The sequence below is a fragment of the Chironomus tepperi genome, unplaced genomic scaffold (genome assembly GCF_022539635.2).
Source record: "Chironomus tepperi strain 1889 unplaced genomic scaffold, CSIRO-AGI_Ctep_v1 contig_8, whole genome shotgun sequence".
Classification (NCBI taxonomy): Eukaryota; Metazoa; Arthropoda; class Insecta; order Diptera; family Chironomidae; genus Chironomus; species Chironomus tepperi.
In genome coordinates, this window is record NW_027226130.1 from 603,137 (window position 1) to 625,711 (window position 22,575).

General features: G+C 32.5%; 1 protein-coding gene across 1 annotated transcript in view; it reads left to right on the top strand.

Annotated features, from left to right (window-relative positions):
- Positions 1 to 22,575, top strand: part of qless (decaprenyl diphosphate synthase subunit 1 qless) — a 69,305-nt gene that overhangs the window by 15,114 nt on the left and 31,616 nt on the right. Inside the window, exons 2-4 of the mRNA XM_070652639.1 lie at positions 11,959 to 12,117; positions 14,523 to 14,662; positions 18,371 to 18,515. Of these exons, the coding sequence (XP_070508740.1) occupies positions 11,959 to 12,117; positions 14,523 to 14,662; positions 18,371 to 18,515 (444 nt within the window). The remainder of the gene's footprint in view (positions 1 to 11,958; positions 12,118 to 14,522; positions 14,663 to 18,370; positions 18,516 to 22,575) is intronic.

Genomic DNA, 22,575 nt, shown 5'->3' on the forward strand with positions numbered 1-22,575 from the left:
TTAGCTCAATACATGAACAGAAAATATGCGATTGGTGGTCAAAAAGTAATTTTTTATGTAATCCAATTTACTAGTAATTTATTAGCAAAAAAAAAAGAAAGAAAAAAGGTTTAATGAACTCAAAATTTAAAAAGTCAATAACTTATGAATGAAGAAAAAGTAAAAAAATTTTTGAATTTGAAACTCATGTTAAATATGCAATGCCAATATTATCGGCTGTAAAGTTAAATAAATCCCCAAAAATAGAAGAGAAGTCCATTAGACTACCCAAAAAATGCTGAAAAGGCGACAATTTTAGTCATAAAGAGTGCGCGCGAAAAAAAAATAAAATAAAAACTTATTGTTTGTTGTCTCTGGTTGTGTTTCCATGTCCCGCTTTATATTTAATTCCATATCCGTGTTAAGCGCGTCGACGTCTATTTTTCTCTCTTTCTTTTCATTATGAAAATGCGCGCGACAATTTTTTCTACGTGTAATTTTCATAATAATACAATATATTTTTATTGAGGAGATTACATTAGTGTGGAATCCGTAAACAAACCTTATTGATTACTTCTGATTTATTTATTTAATTTTTGGGTGAATGATGTTCCACTTGAACTTTATGGGAAATTTATCTTATCCTCTTTATGGAATTTAAAGAGAAATTTCATTTTTAACGCTTGATGATTAATCTCTGTGTAAAATCTGTCATCATTCTGGAATGTCTGTCGATTGCGTCAAAAGGATTTACCGGATTGTGATACAAAATTACTAAGCATTAACCTTGTTGACTAAATTAGTCTTTCATGGAATTGTCATATGATTTATAATAGCATGTTAAATTCACCCTGGAAATACCCAACATATGTACGACATTTTTTTTATGTATTTTAACATGATTATCGATGAACTAAATCGACTGACTATATAAATCACTGCCAATTTAAGTCCGTTTATGTTTTTTCATGCTTTTTCATTCATGAATTGGAAACTAAGCTTTAGCTGTTTCTCCCCAGACATTTGGGATCCAGAGCTGAGCCTTAAATGCATATTCAGGCTGTTGATGGCTTTAACGATTGTGGAGTTGCCAGATCTCAAGGTTAACTGTTTAGACATTCACATTACTGTGGGTCCCTAGAACCACTTTGTTGCTTTTATTACTGCCTTCCTTCACATTACTGTCTAGAGCCTTCATAGTACTTTCTAAAGCCTTCCACATTACTGCCTAGAGCCTTCATATTCCTGTCCAGAGCTTTCACATTACTGCATAGAGTCTTCAGCCGCATTTCCACTTCATATGATTCGAAAAAGGACCAGAGAAGGATTTCTCTTACCGAGTCTCGAACCCATGACCGCAGTGTCGGTGTTGCAATAATTAGGTACCAAAGTACTAAACCATTCCGCCACCGAGCCATTTTGTCTCACTCGTGAATAATCAATGAATATATAAAATTTGCTACAAACACCTATTGCAAGCACATGTTTGAGGGTCATACAATTTAGCATATGTTAATTGTCTTGATACTCTTACGGGAACAAAAATAAAAACTATCAAATTTTGTGAATAGATTTCAAGATGCAACTTAGCAAGTCAAATATAATCAACATTTCTTCTTCTTGTCGAAAAAATATATTCACACGATAGTCATTCTCATTGGTGTGTAATCACGTTTATGATGAAAGAGAAAAAGTTAATGAAAAAAAAAAAAATATCAAGCGATTCCGACATCTTTAGCCTTCGAGATAAAAAAAAAAAATTATGATGAAGATGAAATCAGTGTTGAAATTGAAAGTGAAAATATGAAATGGAAAAATCAATTGGCTTCTCGTTTGTGTTTGTTCATGTTTGTTAATGTGTTAAATTTATGCTGTATGCTATCTGTAATCATTTGTTTTGTGCCAATTAATTAGCAATTCACATATTCTGATCATTATTATTACTTTTTTCAATTGTTTGTCTCGGGCCTGTGTGGGAAGATTATGCCGTGAAGCTTATAGGGAGTGCCAATTGATTATGATTTGGTACGAAGTGATTTTTACGGATCATATTTCAGTGTAAAATCGCGGCGAAGATGAAGGAAATACTTTTGAATGAGAGAAATGAGATTGAATTTGGGTTAAATATATCAGGTGTGAATTTTTGGGGTCATACTTAGCTGGTTATGTGCGGTTTTTTCGGGCGGAGAATTGTTGTCGAGTCTTGAACCTGAGATTGTTGTGTGCTCACCAAAAATTGTCTAAACAAAGGAAAATTGAGCTTCAAAATTTCCACTCAATTACCCATTGGCACACTCAAGCATCATCTAACTATTTCAATGTCAAAACATAAAATACCTCCTGTCAATGGCATTTTAGAATTGTCTAACACATGATTCATAAATAATAAAATATTATTTCAATAAAATAAACATGTGAAGGCGGTCGATCCGAGCAACAACAGCAATCAATTTTTCGCATAGTTTGGAGAAAATTTCACCGAATACAATTGGAATGCAACCTCGTAAAACCACCTTGCACATACCTTCATTTCATTTCTTTCTTTTCTTTTTAACTATCATGCATACCAAACTGCATTTATAATGTCCGAATACGCTTACGCATTATACGCTAATGTATCGTTCGAAAAATAACAATAATAATAATCGCACACATACGAGCATTTAAATCTTCATTGATGGACGTATAAGTTAATCACTTACATACTTGAAGCAATGAGTTTTAAAGAAAGAAAAAAAAAATGGCAAATGAAACGTACAAGTCGATCAATGTAAAAGCATTTCTTTATTTATAGACTTTCTCTTTTCATCTGGTTGTATTGTATTGGATGTGTGATGGTACCTCTTTAACACTATTTTCGTGATTGTATGCATTTTGCTTACTTCAATCACTTGGATGATTGGTATTAATAATCAAATATTTTAATGATTATTATGTGTAGGATATTATAAATGCCTTTACAATGACAAATCGGATGTTTATTGCATGCAAAGTACAGTGAAAATTTATTTTATTATTATTTACCAAACAAGGTGCAGAGTCATAAAGGATTTAAAGTATTTCGTTTTTATGCAAATTGAATAATTTTATAGAAAATTATCCTTCCATATGATTTTTGTTGATTATTGCTCTGGCATGTTTACAACAAAAAAAAAGCTTTTAGCTATTTCGATCATTGTGATCCAGAGCAGTGCTAGGGCGTTTCTCGGGTAATAACACACAAATTGTTATAGTCTGTAGCTAGGTCTCTTAAAATTGAATTGTAACTCATGAAATACAGAAATAATGCCTACATAGGGAGGCTGTGAACCGCGTTTCCAATCCATATGATTCGAAAAGGAACAGCTGATAAAGTTTCTCCCGCCGAGTCTCGAATCCATGACCGTTTGGTCGGATTCACAATAATTAAGCACCAAAGTTCGAAACCATTCCTTCCCCTAAATCACTTCTACTCACCCTGGCATGCTTACACGATGATTTTAACATTCAGATTTGATCCGACAACAATCAATAATGAACACAAAAAAACGTTAATTGAATATCAATGTATAATAATAATTAATTAATTCACCATTCTCCGTCTTCAAGTGCATTTTATTTATTTCATATCAAAAAAAACGCTTCTTCTTAATAAATTTTATTTGTTTCCATTATATCTTCTGAATACTTCATCGTGCGCATTAAATATTCATAATTGAAATTACTTCCTATGAATACAATATACGAATCATACATCGCATTTAATATAATTTTTTTTTGTTTCGTAGTTTCGCTTTACATAATCATCATCAAATTAATAATATTGTATTCATCACAGTTAGATTTAAAGTGTTTTTTCATCTCATCTCTCATGCCTCAAAATGAAAAAAGACATTTTTATGAATTAATTGCCGCTCTTTTCAGCTTCAAGCAAGATTTAAAAGAGCATCGAAATTTAATTTAAATGACGACATTTTTATGATTTAACGTTTTAAAGCTTCAATTTACCATAGGTCTGGGTATATAATTAATCAATCATGTTTAGTTACTTCATAGATCTTAAAGTGCATTCAGCATGAAGTAAAAATTTTCCAGCAGTTACTTTTAAACGGCACTTTTTTTTGTGTAATTCTCTTGGGAAAATTTCGTTAGAATATTTTTTGGGGTCGCTCACTTGTGAGCATTATTGTCGGCAGGTTAGACACCTTGCATTATTGTCTACATCTCAGTGAGTTGAACTTAAACTTTTTGTTGCTTCCCATCAGTTCAACATCGAACAATGCTCAACCAAAAATGGATTGAACTTCAATTATGAATAGCTACATGCCGGCTTTATTAACAATAAAAATATCTCATTCATACAATTTTGTATGCCACCCATGATTCTCACAAAATTCGCCAAAGGGAGCTTACCGTACTGAAATTCTTTAACCAATGAAACACTTTAAATAGAAATTCTTCACATTATAAAAAAAATCAACAGCACGAAAGCCTTTTTCTTCTTCCATTCAAATAGCTTTTTTTCGTATTGAACAGCCTGTTTATGTCGTTTATGACTGTATTGAGTAGTAGATGTGTATAATTAGATTTGCAAATTTATTTAGTTTATTTCGTTCTTTTCGTCATAGCACAATAACACAGATTTACCATACAAAGTCACAGTCGACTAAATAGTTGATAACCATAGCCGGCTTCTCGTAAAACTCCGTTATTGTATTTAAAAAATCATTTTTTTTTTAAACCATGTTATATACTGTTGCATATCCAGTCAACATTCAACATTGTAATGTATAAAAATCGATTTATGATAAATAGCCGTGTCGTGTGTATGTCTGGGCATAATTTAAAATCAATTGTTATGATTATAGACCACTTTAGGGTAATCAAAACAATCTGAAAGGGTCTTTTCGATGTTCAACAAGGTATTGAATCTTTATTGTGTCTCCTCAAGAATGGTCATAAAAAATTATATTCATGACCACATAACAAAAATGTATTGAACATCTTATTCTGAACGTGAATGAATAATGGATGTAAAGAAAAACAACCGTCACATGCACATGAAACAGAATGAGAGGAGGCAGCAATAATATGTAAAAGAAATTTTATACGGTGTCATTTAGCTAGTTGGTATGCAAAAAGATCATGAACGAAATAAATGTAAAATTGAGTGAATGAAGAAAACAAGTCTTGTTACTTTATGTAACACACTGCCCCAATTTTTATCAATAATCGCAATAACGTGCTCCTAATCAAGTTTTTCTGGATGGGTATATACAACGTTAATATTTTTTCTCTATTTATTCAATACATAAGGTGCAAAAAAGTGCCAATGGCACTCTCTTTAATGAAACATAATATAAGATTGTGGAATACGTAGTTCGGGGGCGATTAGGTTTTATTATGGCATATAATTTTGACACCTTACAGGCTATTTCTGTATGCTGTTACAACGTCTTTTTACAACATTCACATAAAACATACTTAATAATTCATTTGGCAACTATAAAATTGTGAAGAAAAAAAACGACTTTTGAGTAATTTTTATAATCACTAAACACGTGCCATAGCTTAAACAGCAGCAAAAGAAACTCATTTTTTTAATACACAGAAAAAAAAACAGCTCGATAAAAATTATCTTCATGCAATAAATTAAATATCGTTGGAATCCGTTAGAATACCAAACTATAAAATAAAATCTCTCATTTATGAATTAAAAAATTCAGCGATTTATGAAACGAGCATGAAATGAGAGAAATAAGAAGTGAATTTAACTTAAAGTTGAATTATTGTAATAATTGAGAATTATTAGGGTTTGAATGTAGATTACGTTAAGGCAGCGAAATAGCAGCAGTGGCGTAGTGGTTAGAGTGTCGGCCTTCCAACCCTAACGACTCGGGTTCGATTCCCAGGGAAAGTTTAGTCGGCTTCGCGTGTTTTTTCGAAGTTTCTAGTCAGAATAACTCGGTTTGTGCATTCGCGACACACAAATTGTGGCTAGGTTCATTGCATTGATATATCCTGGGTGATGCAACTGCGCAGAGTTGCGATTGCGCCTAAAAGGAATTCCGGATTTAAAAATACGATTTATCGACTTTTTAAGAGTCCAGTACTCCTGTTTAGACACCTCTGTAATGGAATCCTGCTCAATTCTTCTACAGACCATCCCTCAATCTTCCTAATACTATACCTCACTCATCATCAACCTCCCAAATCAAATTCCCTATGTAAACATTTACACAAACACTATGTCTATATTTCTTCATACGATCTACATCTGACGAGTTTTATGCCATATGTGGATTAATATTACAAATCTATGTAATTGCTCTATGCTGTCTCAAGCTGTTTTACTGCTTGATAGACGTTAATATAGCGGTTTACGCAGACAGCAAACTTCGTTGTAATTACTTGTTCACTTACCCTATATAACGAAGAAAAAAAAACTTCTTTTTTGCGCTACTCTCAAAAATAAGAAATGAAAATGAAATTAAGTGAAAATTTGTATTTTTTGCTTCTTTTTGGACGACTCGTACGAATTAAATATTATGATTTGATTAATTTCTTTTGTGTAATTTTTTATGTCCATTAATTTGATTCTGTTTTTATAGCAGACAAATTGTTTGATTTCTTCTTACATTTAATCATTCAAATGCTTACTAAACAGAAGTAATTGAAACCATAACAAACATGAACATTTTTTTATTTTTTCGTTAACGGTTTATTTTTGTTTAAATCGAGAAGAACTAGGAATATAATTATTGTTGATGATGAAAGAGAAGAAAATTTTCATATTTTTTTTAATGTAGGTCATAAACAATCTTTTTATTTCTGATGATCTCTTAATGTTAGTGTGTGCGAGCTCCACCTTATTCAATGGTATTAAGTACGCGATGAAAAATTATATACATAAGAATTGGTATATAAAGAGCCAACAAGTGAAAATGAAAATGTGACAATTCATAAATGAAAGAGAAAAAAGTAAGCGACTGGAAAGAATTCATGATGATAATGATTAACCGGCTGTTCATTAATCATCAGTCGATAGATAAGTTTTGTGAATGTGTATGCAAAAATAGTAATGCTATAGTTTGGTATATAAGGAGGTAAATGAGTTCAATAATGAATGATTTGGTCGAGACCTTTCACTTATCAATAAATGTGCGAACAAAAATGTTGGATGGAAGTTCATGCTGAATTTTAAAATCAAGTTTGCAGTTAATTTATGGGTTTAGGTTGGTGTCAACTAGTCCAAATTGATGGGATTTGAACTTATGTTCTCTAGAGTCTTTCTTTGATACTTACTTCAATCTGACAAGCTGTATTGTCCATACAACCAGTTTTATTCAGCTCCTAGATAGGCTACTTGCTTACTTTGTTAACATGCTGGATGTACAGTTCAACAGTGATCCACAGCCTCTCTTAGCGTCTGAAGCTGGTTTTATCGCTTGCTGTCTTTTGACAATTATCAGTTACAAATGCAACAAAGTCTCTATCAACAGCCTCATTCCAAGTGTTCTTTAGCCGCTTTCGTGCTATTTTGCCATCTAATAAATAGCCTGCTGTTCAAGACAAATTCAGCATAGATTATATCGGGTTTGCTTAAAGCAAATTGGCACTGCAATCGATGATCTGTTGTATCAGCATACTTACTTGGTTACTTCCTTTGCTACCCATTGCCACACTCACCATACACGCAAATAAATTCATGATACCCAATAAAACTGTCCTTCTTCTGCATATTTCACAATCATAATTTAAATTGTCAGAATACTTTTCAAAACCTTCACAAAAAATTACGAGAAAAAACATTCAAAGTGATGTAATAATAATAATAATAATAATAATTTTATTACCGTTAAGGTATTTCTAATACATTATGTTATATAATAATTCGTTTCTGACTATTGGAATTTGATGGGTGGAACGAGTTCAAATTTTGGTCAATCAAGAAGTAAAGCAATTCCTGTGGCACCATATTCAGACTGAATATTGTTTTATTTTGTTCCTTTCCGTAAACTGCATCGTAGCACTTTAGCATCGACGCCATCCAATCAAAGGCATTCTCGTGAAAATGCATCATTTGTAAGTGATATGGCGCGTACAAATGGATCAATAAGATACAGACTCCACTTTGCAGCTACTCTCATTGAACATGGATTCGCCCTTCGGCCTAGTGATCATTGAGAGCGTCGCGTGACTATCGTTTCGCTGGCTGTACGGTACTTATGCGATTATACATCTTATGAGCACCTTAAAGACAGGTGTAAGCTTAGACTTTTCCCTCAAAAGCAATAATTGCTGTCTCCGTATGCTGCGACCATCATTAGAGCATGAATACATCATTAAGACCTGATGCAATAATGAAAGTTCCCGATATTATTCTAATGGATATTTAGAATTAACAAATTCAATTGCTAGTGCTTTAGTGGAGAGCTTTGTTCTTGATGACTTTTTGAAAGCGTTAAACTCATTATACATCCTTAATCCTTTATAAAATAAATTATTTTGCGATGATGCTTTTGTATAGCTCTTCAATTGATACTCGTCATTGTGTCGGGTTGGATAATGATGTAGTTCACTCGTCTTTATTATATGTTGTTGCAAGTATGCTGGTGAAATTCCTATGGCAATTCTGTGAATATATAAAATCGTGTTTAGGTAGATTGTCTGCTTGACAGACATCCATTTGAGAGATTCGAGATTCATGATGTCCATGAAGATCGTTAATACGGCTGCAAATTTGCACATTTTTCTTCTTACTTGACTCTTAATTTCCATGAAAAACAATCGCACGATTATCTATGACACTGAAAAAGATTATTACACCTAATCGTACACAGACAGTGGATTAAGGAAAAGCTAAAATCACAAAAAAATTGCTTTTTTGTACATTGTACTTATATCCAATGTCAGATAGTGCATTCTAATATTATTTATTTATTTTTTACATCTCTCAAATCCATTCATCATCAAACCATAAACAATTTTGAGTGAATGCGGCGCGAGCGAAACGAAGTAATTGAGCAATAAAGGTCTTTGTACTCAACGAGAAAAAAAAATTGCCGAAAATATAAAGTGAATTTTATAGCGGTTTTTTTTTTAAGTTGAGCATCAAATCGGTAATAGATGTAATAACTTGCATAGTCATCATTAACATCATCATTATTATCATTATCGTTACACATCTATTTCTGCTCTTTTGAGCGAAAAGAAATTTATTATTTTATATTTTTCAAGGGCACTATCATTCAATTATGATCAAATGTAGACGCAGAAAGAGAAAAAGAGAGACTGAATGTAATTTTTTTATTTGAAACGATAACTTCTGTAACTTTCACGTATCGACTGGCCTTTTTTTTATTATTTCTTGCCGTCATGAAGTCTCGTCGGTGCTCCGTTGATTTTGTTGTTGCGAATTTACGGTGGGGAGAAAATCTCATTAAGCCCAAAAATGACTTCTTCTTATGCTATACATGAATAATTTTCACAAAATTTATTTATATTCTTATTAAATGCTACCAGCTATGGACCTTTAATGATGCGCATGAGAATTATTGTTAGCGTGAACTCAAATCAACCTTTATGGATTTATTGCGTACATTTCATTCATCCAAAAATACCAAAATAATAATTTACTATTAACTGTAATGTTTGTGGATGAAAAAAAGTCAAAATAGATTTATACATACTTGCCCATATCCATCAAGTGTGGAAGCAAAAAATGAAAAAAAAAGAAATATTCATTAACTAAAAAACCTGCTTTATTGAAAGCCATTTAGTTTCGAGTTTATTATTTATTACTATTTTTTTTGTAGCTGTTCGAGGAACAGAAAGCTTAAGTTTGAGTATCGTTGTCTCAACAATTTGACGATGTAGATAATTCATGGGATAAAATACCTAATTTGATTTTTATTTAATCGAAAGATTTATTATCTTGTTGAATATTTGTCAGCTTGCTCACATTTTCTATTATTGCGCACGCATGTTTCGTCAACTTTCATGACATAGTCACTGCCATGCAAGGTGTTACACTATGTTGGATGTTATTTCAATCTAGATGAAACAATTCTAGTTAAATTTGTTGTTTTTGTTTGCTGTTTGGTCACATTTTTGTTTACTTTTTTCGGCTATCTTGTTGATCAACACAATTTAATTTACACGAGAATTTATTTTTAGAAAATGGGACGAGTTTCTTGCATGATTTAGCTTTTTTTGGTATTTATTCCGATCTGTTTACTCAAAATCAAGGTTAACAGATCAAAGGGTATGAAACTACCCGGGAGGTCTCGGTATTGGCATCGGGAACCCATAGACACGGCTCCTGTCAGAGCAACTTCGCGTCATTTCATTAAAACGGAGACAAAGCGACACACTAGCAAACTCATTGTGCTGTTCGGGCATTTAGAAATCTAAGACAAAACACTGATGCAACTACAAGTTTAGAAAATTGTCTTGTGTCACTGGTGTTGCATGACAAACGATTGCAACTGACAAAATGCAAAATACTTGAGAGCTTAAATATCATAGTTTAAAATTATTCTTGCTATACTAGACTCAAATAGCACAAGTTGGTTAAATGATGCAAATTTTGGCATCAGGTATCTCTTGCGCCGGCCCGGAGTCGAGTTTTTGATCAATTTATTGATTTGTGCTGTTTGAGCAAGCGGCATAATGCGGCAGATTTCATTATTTCCCTTAAAAATTGACTAAAAAAAGCTTTAACTGTGCCTTTAACATGACAAAAAATTGATACTCTAGACACTACGTTGGATTTGAGCCTCGAAGTACACTCAAATTTCATATGAAGTCAAATCGACTCAATTCGACTTTTCCATACAAATTCTGAGTTAACTTCGAACTCTGCATTGAACTGCCCAGTAACATTCATTAACCTTACAAGCCTTTCCTGTCAAATCATCAATGAATCGTGAATTTTTCAAATACCCCAAAATTTATTTGCACTTTACAAAGAAATCTCGAGTATTTGACTAATTGAATCCTCTACCAAAAAAAATTGAACTCATGCATTCAGCGACCTTTAAATTTTCTCATCCGATGCATGCTTACAAAACTTCTTTTTTAATGGTACTTACTTATTTTCTCTACCTACTTTAAAGATCACCTTTTAAATGTCTTCTTCTCTTATTTACGAACATGATCGTGCTTTTGTCTTATACATTCATATGAGACATTTAACAGAAAATCATTTTGAAATCATGCACAATAATTTGCAACATTTTTATTTCACGTTAATATTTAATATAAATTCGTGAAGTCGTTACAATTAAATTTTAAGATTATAATTAAAGAAAAAATCACATTTTTTAAATGGCAAGTAACGATTCGAAATCGATTAATAATTCAAGAGCAATTGCAGATCTATTAATGAGATTTGAACAGCAAAAGAATAACACGAGGTCATTAAAATAATTAAATCTAATGAATTTCTAACACTTTGTACAAATCTAAAGGTCATAATGATGATTTGGTATTGTATAGGAAGTAGAAAATGCAATTGACACTTTCAATTGTTTCAATAGCATAGAAAAAAATTCTTACAATGGCGTTAAGCTTAAAATTTTGTTTGATGACCTTTTTCAAGGTAATATTTGCGTTTTGCCTAGCATGTAAATGGTATCATTAAACATCCAAACAACATAATTTTCATTGTATCTGCTTCTGTACTTAATGGTATAATGGCATTAGTGGCAAGTTATGACTAGATTATTAACAAAAGCATTACTAAAAGTAATTGAAGATGAATGAATATCCCTCTGTTGAAAATGTGCCGACATGTCTGGTTGCTGAATCATACATAGACAAATATGATTCATCATTTAACGTATCAGAATGTCAGACCATTGTCTCATGTTAAATATTTGAATAAGAATTCAGAAAAAATATAGAAAATTTTATAGCTTTATGGCAATTGATTCTTTTATTCCTCAAAATATCTACAAAATTTTAATTTTTACATCTTTTTTGCTATCTTTACAGGCCTCATCAACATCATCAGCGTCCTCTATATCACACCACAGTAGAGATTACAGTTCCGTTCACACACAACAACCAGCCGGTCCAATCAGGGAATACAAAATTGATCCATACATGCTATTAGAAGATGAGCTTAAATATATTTTCGAGGACATTCGACAGGTGAGAAAATTTTGCTATTTTTTTTAAATATTCTCTTTCGATATATCCGGCTTTTGAAGTTTAATAAGGCAAAGAGTAAATTCTAGACGATGAAGATATTATTGCGGGTTAGAAAAAAACGACATTTTTCAATTCTCTTATTTTTGTGCGGCTTATTAGCCAATAATATTTCAAAAACAAGCAAATAACAACAAGATTTATATATTTTTGCTATTTTATATGTAAAATTTCAATAATCGCAACTTGTTTTGTTCATTGACCTTATGTCGAGTATAGAGTTTGTATGGGAAATAAACAAAATCAAGAGACTTAAATGCGTGGATAGGACAGGAATTGATTTGAAATTTCTAGACTTTTTTGTCACTATTTTGGATATGTTGATTGGAAATTTGATGGATATGATATAGATAGGACTCAGACATAAGGAGTGCCTTTGCTTAAGCAGGTGACTATGCCTAGGTATGTCTAGGTAACGGCTAAATTATAAATCGATTAGAATTCCAGCTTCAGGCAAGACACTTGCAAGTTATCAGATAGAAACTTAATCCAAACACCAATTCTGACTCTGACTGTTACTTAATGTCGGTTTCTCGAGTCTATTCCATCAAAGAGTCAAGTCAAATCTGACAGCCAGTCAGAGTCACGCCAAATCATGTACCACCTTAGATTCATGTCGCTTGAAACCGGCACCAAGTTAGAGTCATGTCGGATGAATCCAACTTCAACTTAGAGTCACGCCGTTCTATTTCTGAATGTTACATCGATTAATTGACTTGTTATTCAGGGAATCACCAATCCATATCATATAAAATGCAGAAATGTTATTAAGCCTAAATTATCAAGAACCTCAAGAACTTCTCCATGACTTTGCATATTTTGTATCCAGTTTTCTCTTGTTAACATCCCACTTGCATTGCTTACATATTTTTAGAAAGGATTGCGTTTGACTAAAAAAATCCTGTTTTTCGTGACGTTCTTAATATTTATTATTTTTATATTCTGGGTTATTCTTGTCATGTGCTTATAATAATGATGAAATTCGTGAATCCCCAATTTTTAAAAAGGATTTTTTTATTTAAATTTATTTAGAAATTTAAATTGATAACAAATGCAAATTTTGTCAAAACAAGTTAATGTCAATTTCGCGTGCAAAAAAGTTATGAACTTTATCCACTGCCATTTCTAAATGTCTTTATTAATTAAATGTTGCAAATTGGGAATGTCCAGAATATTTCAAAATGAAGATTTATTTGCATTTCATTTCTTGCATTTAAATAGTTGTCAGTTTCAATGTCAAAAAATGCTCATTTTAATAAATAATTTGTTATCATAAAATTAAAATTCTGGCGACACAATTGATATTTCGAAGATTTATGGGCAAAATTTATTGGTTTAAAGTGTTTTTGATAAATTTTGTGGTTGAATAGCTTTTGAGCTTGTTGAGCAATAGACCAGGGAACCTCAGAATCTCTTTATCCATGCTATTTTCGAAAGGTCCAGCGTATTTAAAGTCGGCAAATTTTATACAAATTCCAAGCAGATTTTGAGCTCTGATGTTTTCTAGGGTACCGATACGTAACCGTATTAAAGGCAATGCATTAAGTTGCCTTTATAGCCTCGTTACGGTTAATTTTAATCCTTATTTACGACTAATAGTCCAATTCACCTAATTGTGCCACTCAGGCTCTCACTTCGCAGATCCTGTATAATAGACACACTTTAAGCTATCAACAACAAGCAGCACTTTTAATTTAATAGCTCCTTCAATACCTGGCAACAATCCTCAAAACAAAAAATAATCCCAGCCATCAACTCAATATCCATAAGTCCAAATAAAGCTTAAAAAATTACATCAATTTCTTTTCAATTTATCCAAAAATTTACCCTCAATTGTTTATCCATAAAAGCTTTCAACAGGAACACGTTAAGACTTTATTGACAATTTAGTGGATAAACGCAATTAAAAATTCTCATTGTTTATTTCTGAATAATTATCCATAAGAATTGAGCTTCTTAAAAGCATTTAAAGCTTAATATTTTTTTATGAGTTTTGATAATATTGAAGATGACGATCATCAAAATGGTTAAAGAAACGTGACTGCTCAGTGAATATGGTAACAACTCTTATATTCACATAAAAATTTTCTTCTTACTTCTTTTGTCTTGAACCTGCTCTTGTTGCTGTTAACATTGACTTGCAATTACTTTTACTTTGAATACATCGACATAGACTCTGACAAATTTTTTTTTTACAATTCATGAATATTGATGTGAAATAAGTGACAATAAAAGCGTGCAAATGTCAATTTTAAAAAGCATTAAATTATTTTTTACATTCAAAAGCCATAAATTGAATTAAAAACTTAATGATATACTTGTTCGCTAATTTATTTCTCTTTTAATAGGAATTACATGAAGGCACAAATCAAAAGGAACTTATACAAATTGCCGAATATTACTTTGGTGGAAATGGCAAAGCACTCCGTCCTATGGTGACACTATTGATGGGAAAAGCAATAAATTATCACATACACAGAGAAAACAGGTGAGTAAATCTTAAATGTAATATTTTGTTTTGTCTTAACAAGTGTCAGGGATGGGCAAGGAAGTTGGTTTACCTCTTAGCCTTGGGGTTTTAAGTTTCAATTCCATGCTGTTTTTGATTTGTAATTTTTTATGAATTTTTATTATTCATAATCAAGATTCAGTTTAAAGTTTATTTTATGATTTATAATTGAATGTGTTTAGCTGAGGTTGAACGTTTGGTAGGGATTAGGGGTTCTTATATATCTGCAGGTCTGCAGACAAACGCAGACCTTCTGACTATGACGAATTATAAGATACAGTCGTAAACTGTAGGTCTGCGCACCTAAAACTTAGGAAATGCTGGCCTGTTTAAGTATAGTTCCAAATTTCAGTTCCCAAATGGGACTCGGAACCACTTCCACCGATTTTCGGCTCCAAGCTTCTACCACTAAGCTACTGGGGACTACTATACTTTAAGGAACTCCAGAACAATGGCTTGCAAAATGCAAATTTTGAGCTCTTATTCTGGAATATTCGTTTTTGTCAGAAATAAACTATTAATAGAGTCAAAATAGCAATAAAACTTGCTTCAGGTACTATCTAAAGTTGATCATGAATCACACTTGATCTGTACGTCAGCAAATCAAGTAACAAGTTTCTTGCGTCTAGCCAACGACTGAACTTTGTTAACAATCTCATGTTTCGTTCAAATAACACCGAGATTAGCACTTTTTTGTCCCAAAACCATCAACGAATACAAAAGATCCAATTAAGCTTTGAGGCTTAAAGAACACAAGATTCGAATTTGGCAACATTGCAAATCGATGGACATTTTTAAACTAGATACAAAAAAATAAATATTCACAGCTATAATTAAGTATTATCTGTGAATTAATCACATAACCTTCCATCCTCAAGTTCCTCCCATGAGAAAAAGTTTTGCAAAAAAAAGGAATTAATGATCAAATTCAATCTCGTTGTACTTAGCGTTTTTCTATGCCATAGACAATATTTCTTTTTTGCTGTCACGGTGTCTGTTGAATTAATTATGCCTCAATTACATAATTTTTTTTTTCTCTTTTTAATGCACATAGCAGAGACAAAAATTAAAGAAGAATTATTATAGACATGCAATGACATAAAATGCTTTTATTTGATTTGATCATGAGTTGCATCAATTTTTTTAGAGAGCAAAAAAGTTGCGCGAATTGCTTTTTCAAATTAAATTAAAATGCTTGACATAAATGTTGAATTCAAAATTATTGCGTATTGAGTTTCAAAACTGTTGCCGTGTCTTATGTCTTTGTGGATATAAAATAATATCGAAAATTCTAGAACATACACAGACTAATTTATGTGCAGATTACTGCTAAAATGCGAAAGACATATAATTTTTAATGATATTAGATTATTGAACCTTTGCTCTTACGTCTTCTTGCTGATTCATATGATAAATACGAAATGTTTATAGACAACAATAAAAATATTCATGGAATCACATGGAAATTCCGTGATTCCAGAATGAAATGTCATTCTTAAGTATTGTTTTTACTAAAGACTCTTTATTGTCTATACAGTTACGGTGCTGGCTTCTAGCATGTCAAAGAATTCTCAAACAATTAGTTCTCATTTTTATTGCTGCCCTTGGAGCAACAAAAACTCTTCCCACCTTAAAAGTGCGGTTCCAGACTGATAAAATCCTGACTTGATGCTGAGTTCGATTCAAGTTCTGTACCATGCCAGAAACAGGACGGCATTATGCAAATCTTGGGTCAAATTCTGTCCCATGTCAGACGCTAGGTCAGCAAGACTAACCTGGTGCCAAATCCGGTTCAAACTCTGCACCAGGCCAGACCCAGGACGAAATGGTTCCAAGCTGGTGCCGATCCGGTTTAAATTCGGCAAGAATTCAGATCTACATCAAGACTATAATTTGGTTCCGAATTCAGCTTAAATCTGACACCATGCCATAGACACCTCGTCCTATAATTGACTCCTGGATCTATTGTATCTACAGCCATCTTGTCCTATTCGAGAACCATTTGTTGTCAAGCAATGCTCATCAACCTAAGTTGAATCACCTTCTTTCTAACTATATTTTACAGCCTGAATTTTCTGAGCACGTGAAATAAAAATACACGTTTCTGATTTTTCTGCTAAATAAAAATCTCGAATTCGGTCATAAAAACTTTATACTTCTTCTTCATCTTGTTTGGATCATTGCGGCAAAAAAATATTCTCCGTTTGTGATTTGCATAAAATCAGCTCTTATTCTTTTTTATTTGAGGACAGAAAAAGACACAAGATTTTAAGGAATTATGAGACAAAAAACAAACTGGCTCTTCATATGATTTTTTATCAATAACATGGATTTTGGTCATGCAAAAATGAAAATGAAAACGGAATGAAATTGAATTTTTTTTTTTTGAACCGGATTTCGATGGCGAAATTTGAAGCTTTTTTTTTTTTGTCAAACGACGGCTAATTCGACATTCTCGGCCTTTCGGCTTTTTTTTGGGGATACACTGAACCTTGACTTGAGATATAAATCTGCTATTCACGATTTAGAGTGCAAAATAAGTTTGACAGCATTTTATGCAATTTTGCCATTTGTAGAAGGTTCTTGCCATGAAATATTCGAAAGTGGTTTTAGCTAAAATTCGGTGATTTTTTTGGTCTGTAGGAAATAAATCTAATTTTAGATCGTATATATTAATTACAAAATAAATCTGCTTAATTGGCCTCTGACGACTTCTTAGTATTTAATTTTTCACGTGCCTGTTTTTTTACTCAATGCAACTTAAGCTTTTGTGTGCACCGACTTATTCTTAATGTCCGAGAAATCCTTGAATGAAAAAAAAAAAATAAATATCCAATCGATTTATTTTGATGAGAATAATGTAAATTAATTTGCTGCCTTCATGATTGAGGAAGTTAATAAATGATTTTTGCTTGTTGAGTAATTCAACGACATTCTTCTTTTTTTGTGGAAAAATAAATTGTTGAATTTATCGATGAGTTACAGAAGCGTAGCTAGGGGTATTGGAATCAGTGGGGATCTAAAATCTATGTTTATGCAGATTATTGTCCAAGCCTAGATTCAAGCCTAGACAACAGGAGTCACACGGCATAAAAAAGCTTAAAATCCGGTCCAAGCCACTTTGATTCTAGTCCCAGGCCTGATTCAATGATATCCGGCCTCAGGTTAGAGCTAAGTTGGCTTCTTGACGGATTTTCAGCTATTTCTAGATCGTGAATCCGGGTACCATTTACAGTGGAATCAGAAACCACTCATTTAGCGAAATCAATGCCTGTAACCTACAAAACGGAGGCTGTGAGCCGCATTTCCAATACATATGATTCGAAAAAAGACTGGAGAAAAAGTTTCCCATGTCGAGTCTCGAACCCATGACCGCTGGGTCGGTGTGCAAAGATTCAGTTTAACCACTAAGCCACCGAGCCATTTTGGCTCATTTAGTCTGAATTTTAACTTCGCTAATAATGATAGACCATCAAAAGCAATTTTAATCACATCCCGGCCAACCAAGCCATACTTACTTACTTCCAGCTCTATCCTTCGATACCAAGCCACCCAGACACTTAATAATCATCCTTATTAATATAAACCCAGTAGCAACATTCTTCAATTTATATTAACAGCTTGAAAGACTTATTTACTTAAATTGACTTGATAAATCATTCCCTTTTTTTATTTATTTCCTTATAGTCCGCGCACTGTTGATGCTCAAAGAAAAATTGCCATGATAGCAGAAATGATTCACTCAGCAAGTTTAATTCACGATGATGTCATCGATCAATCATTCTCTAGAAGAGGAAAGCCAAGTGTAAATGTTCTATGGAATCATAAAAAAGTGAGTATTTTTATTTTTAATGCTTTTTAAATTGACATAAACAATATCAAGTGCAAATTTAATCATAGACAGTTAAAATGTATTAAAAATATAAAAATCGAGAGTGAGTAACAAAGCTACATAATTTAACTTTAATTGGATACATCTGCGTATGAATTAACAGCATAGTTTCACTTACTTTTATATGCTGTGCTAATATGCAGTTACGGTAAAAAAGTGCATTTCTATGCCAAGGCAGTTTTATGACCAAAGAGATCACACACACAATATATATGTACGGTGGAATGTCGCGTAAAAGTACGAATTTTATACATGCACTTGCCCACCCAATGTAACAGCACGTTTAGTGGCACTACATAGTAAACCATATACAAGATGTTGATTGCATAATCATGAGCACTAATAGCATAGTCGTCTAACAAATAACTTGCAATTTAAATGCACACTTCTTTTTTTTTCTTAATTCGATTTTTTTTTTAATTTAATACTTACCGATGGACATTCAATCAAAGTCGATTTTTTTGTTCACTTAATGCTCGATTGCATGACGCCTATAATTTTGCCTTTATATTCTCTCAATTCAAATATTTTTATGTTTATGCTTTATGTGCATGTAACATATTGATGTTGAACATGATATGGCAATTTATGCTGCCGTTGATGCGCCTGCGATTTGTTGATGAACAAATAAAACGTGAACTATTCAACATAAAATCAAATTCTTCATGCTTATGAAAGCTTTTGCTGTTAATTTGATTGAGATTTTCTATTTTTTTATGTTGAATATGTTGAAAATTGAGGTATTCATAGTTGATGGCTATCTATTGACTACCTGCTGTCTTAGTCAAGACAAATACGAGTAGGAGGTCCTCAAAAATCGTTGACATCATAAGCTCACTGTCCCCAAACATTCCAATCATTTGAAAAACATGCTGGAAAATTAAATTAAATGCGTTTTCATTTATCATGTCTTTGTGGACATTAATTTGATAAAGGAAGATTAAAATCTTTATGGATATAACAAACATTGACCAAAAAAAAAATTCAATTGCCTTATTATAAAATCGAGGGCAACATTGTTTTGAAGACTAAAACTAATTTTTCATGGAACTGATCTTTATCTCAGTTATTGTTCATGTATGCTCAACTCCGCTCAACCTAATCCATCGATTTATTCGAATATAAATGGATATGGATTGATTTTTACTACTGGAACTTTTAAATGTCTTCAGGAAGTTCTCAAACTCATTAAATAAGATGTAATCGTCTTTACCTCATACATCAACTTCCAAATAAATGTTAAAATAGCTTCAATGGTAGCGGAAATTGTAAATTTTTTATATTTACAAAAATGTACACAAGAATGTATCATTTTGAATAGCATTGGCATATAAAAGTATTCAAGTATTGCATGCAAAAATTGATGCATCACGGATTATTGTTCATTAATAAGTTATTACCATTGCATAAAACTTCCATGTGATGATGATCTAACAATTTTTTATTTTTTCTCATTTAATTTTCATTATTTCGAATAATCTTCTCTTCCTTTATGATTCAATTTAACTTATTACCTTTTATTGCTATTATTTGAATAGCTTTTTTTCATCTCTTTATTTACCCGGCTTCTTTATAATGGACGAGATAAATTGATTTAGTTTTGAAAGTGAGAAAATTAAATTAAGTCGAGGAGGAATGCATTGTCATTTTTCAGTGGAAATCGATTAAAGTGATGCATTAGTTGCATAGAAATGCATAGAAACTTTTCTGAGCGATTTCTTGGAAATTTGATGAGAAAGTTGAAAGAATCTAGAGGAAATAGCTTGCATGAGAGGGAAAATGGGGACAAATTCTTACAAGTTGCTTGATTTCAAGTTGGATTCCTTGCTAATTCGGTCAAATTCTAGTTGTCAGTCGTCTAAACAAGCTATATTCTTGGGTACCGTCATTAAAATTGATTGAAAACATTCAAAACTCATGAAAAACATTCAAAACTCGTTTAAAACATTCAAAAATCACGTAAAACATTCAATACTCCCTAGTAACTAACCCAGGTCGTTCAGGCCGGTAGGCAGACACTCTGACCACTTCGCAACTGTTACTCTTTCGCTGCCGACATTCAATACTGCACAAAAATCAACATCCCATTCAAAAAACTCCAAAAAAAAACACAGATTACAAAATCTTACTAGTCATATTCTCTTGTAATTCCCAATAGTCACATCCTCGTACAACTCATAATCCATCCATTCATAAAAAAGCTTAAATCACTATTTCATCACAAGCCATTCGCCTTTTCCATAAGCTTCCAGTTAAATTGATGAATATCAATATAAATCATTGAATACCATTGGAAAAATTATAATTATATTCAACAAATACAGTTAGGAATGTTGGCTAGTCTTTCTCAACCCAAACAGAAAAGAAGCATTCATGACATGACCCAATTACCTTCGCTATTGCATTCGATTCTCTCTCGGTCGATGTATATGTGCTTAAAGAGAGTCTGCATTGTATCGAATTTTTCGGAAAAATCATCATCGAACTAGTATAGACGTGGTCACACGTGACCGACGGAAGCGCATTTTCCCCATTTAAACTGGAGGAGGAGTTTGACGGCAGACAGATGGACGGACGGTCAGACAGACACAAGGACGGTCAGACAGACAAACGGACGGTCAGGCATTCAGACAAACGGACGGTCAGACAGGCAGTCAGACAAACGGACGGTCAGATAGACAAACGGACGGTCAGACAGACAAACGGACGGTCAGGCAGACAAACGGACGGTCAGACAGACAGACAGATGAACAGACGGTCAGACAGACAATGTGCGGACATAAGCGTTCAATTGCTTATAGGAAAATGCGCTTAAAAAATATAAAAAGTGAACGTGGATCATGAACAATATTTCAGAAAGAGACTCCTTTATTGATTATCATGCAACGCAATTCTTCTATGATGCTTTATTTCATCTGCCCCGTAAGACATTGAATAGGGTATAAGAAGTTTTAAAAACAACAGATATTTCGTAATGGTCTCATGAGTATGTAGAAGAAAAAATAAAAATGAAAAGTGAAAGCCCTTCATTGAATCACAAAAAAATATGTATGTATAGACATGTAATGCTATAGTCTTACATTATGATGATGATAATAATTACTTATAGCATTCGATTCTTTAAAGTATATGAGAATTAAAAACTTAAATTCCGATGACCTGACTGACAAGTTGCCTTTTTTTCCCATGCAATATGCACCGTACAATGCGAATCGAATTTACATTACACACAATATTTTTCGTACCTGTTACTGAATATGCTTTAATGTATACATATCTACCTGCTGAATTAACTAATTCGTGACTATATTCACCTCATTTTTTTTAGATACATCGAGCATATATTAGTATGTCTTATGCAATTGCGAAATTCCATGTTAATAAAAATAGATAAATTGTTGCAAATTATTGCGATTAATAAAAAAATTAATAAATTGTATTCAACTTTCCTTCCGATCAATCAATAAACTCATTAGGTCTAATTATTAATGAATTCCAATTCAAAAATTGACCGATGATTTGCAAAAAAATTGTTCAATTCCAATCGTGCGTCACACTGTGCCTTAAATTTCATAGAAAACAAAAATCTTGTAGACATTTCCTGGAATGCATCTTGAAATATTTCACACCTGACAAGCAAGCTTGAATGAGCTAAGTCAAATTCAATGAAGGTAATATCCTTCTACAATGTGATGAATTTCACATGAATTAATCTGATGATTTTTCTTATAAAGTGACTATTAGCTATGTGACCGGCAAGAAACAGTGCAAATTACATAAACATGACGAATGACTTTTTTTAGTGTTGTGGATGATTTCTTCGTTTTCTAGATGAAAGGCTTGATTAGTGGAGTTTTGTTGTTGTTTATTCTATTAGGGGGTCGGTTCGTAAATGATGTTGTGGAGTGTAGAGCAACTATTAGGGCAACTGGCAAAGAGATCGCTTTTAGGCAGAAATGCAAAACAGGAATCTATAACAGGCAACAACCGTCCAATTTCT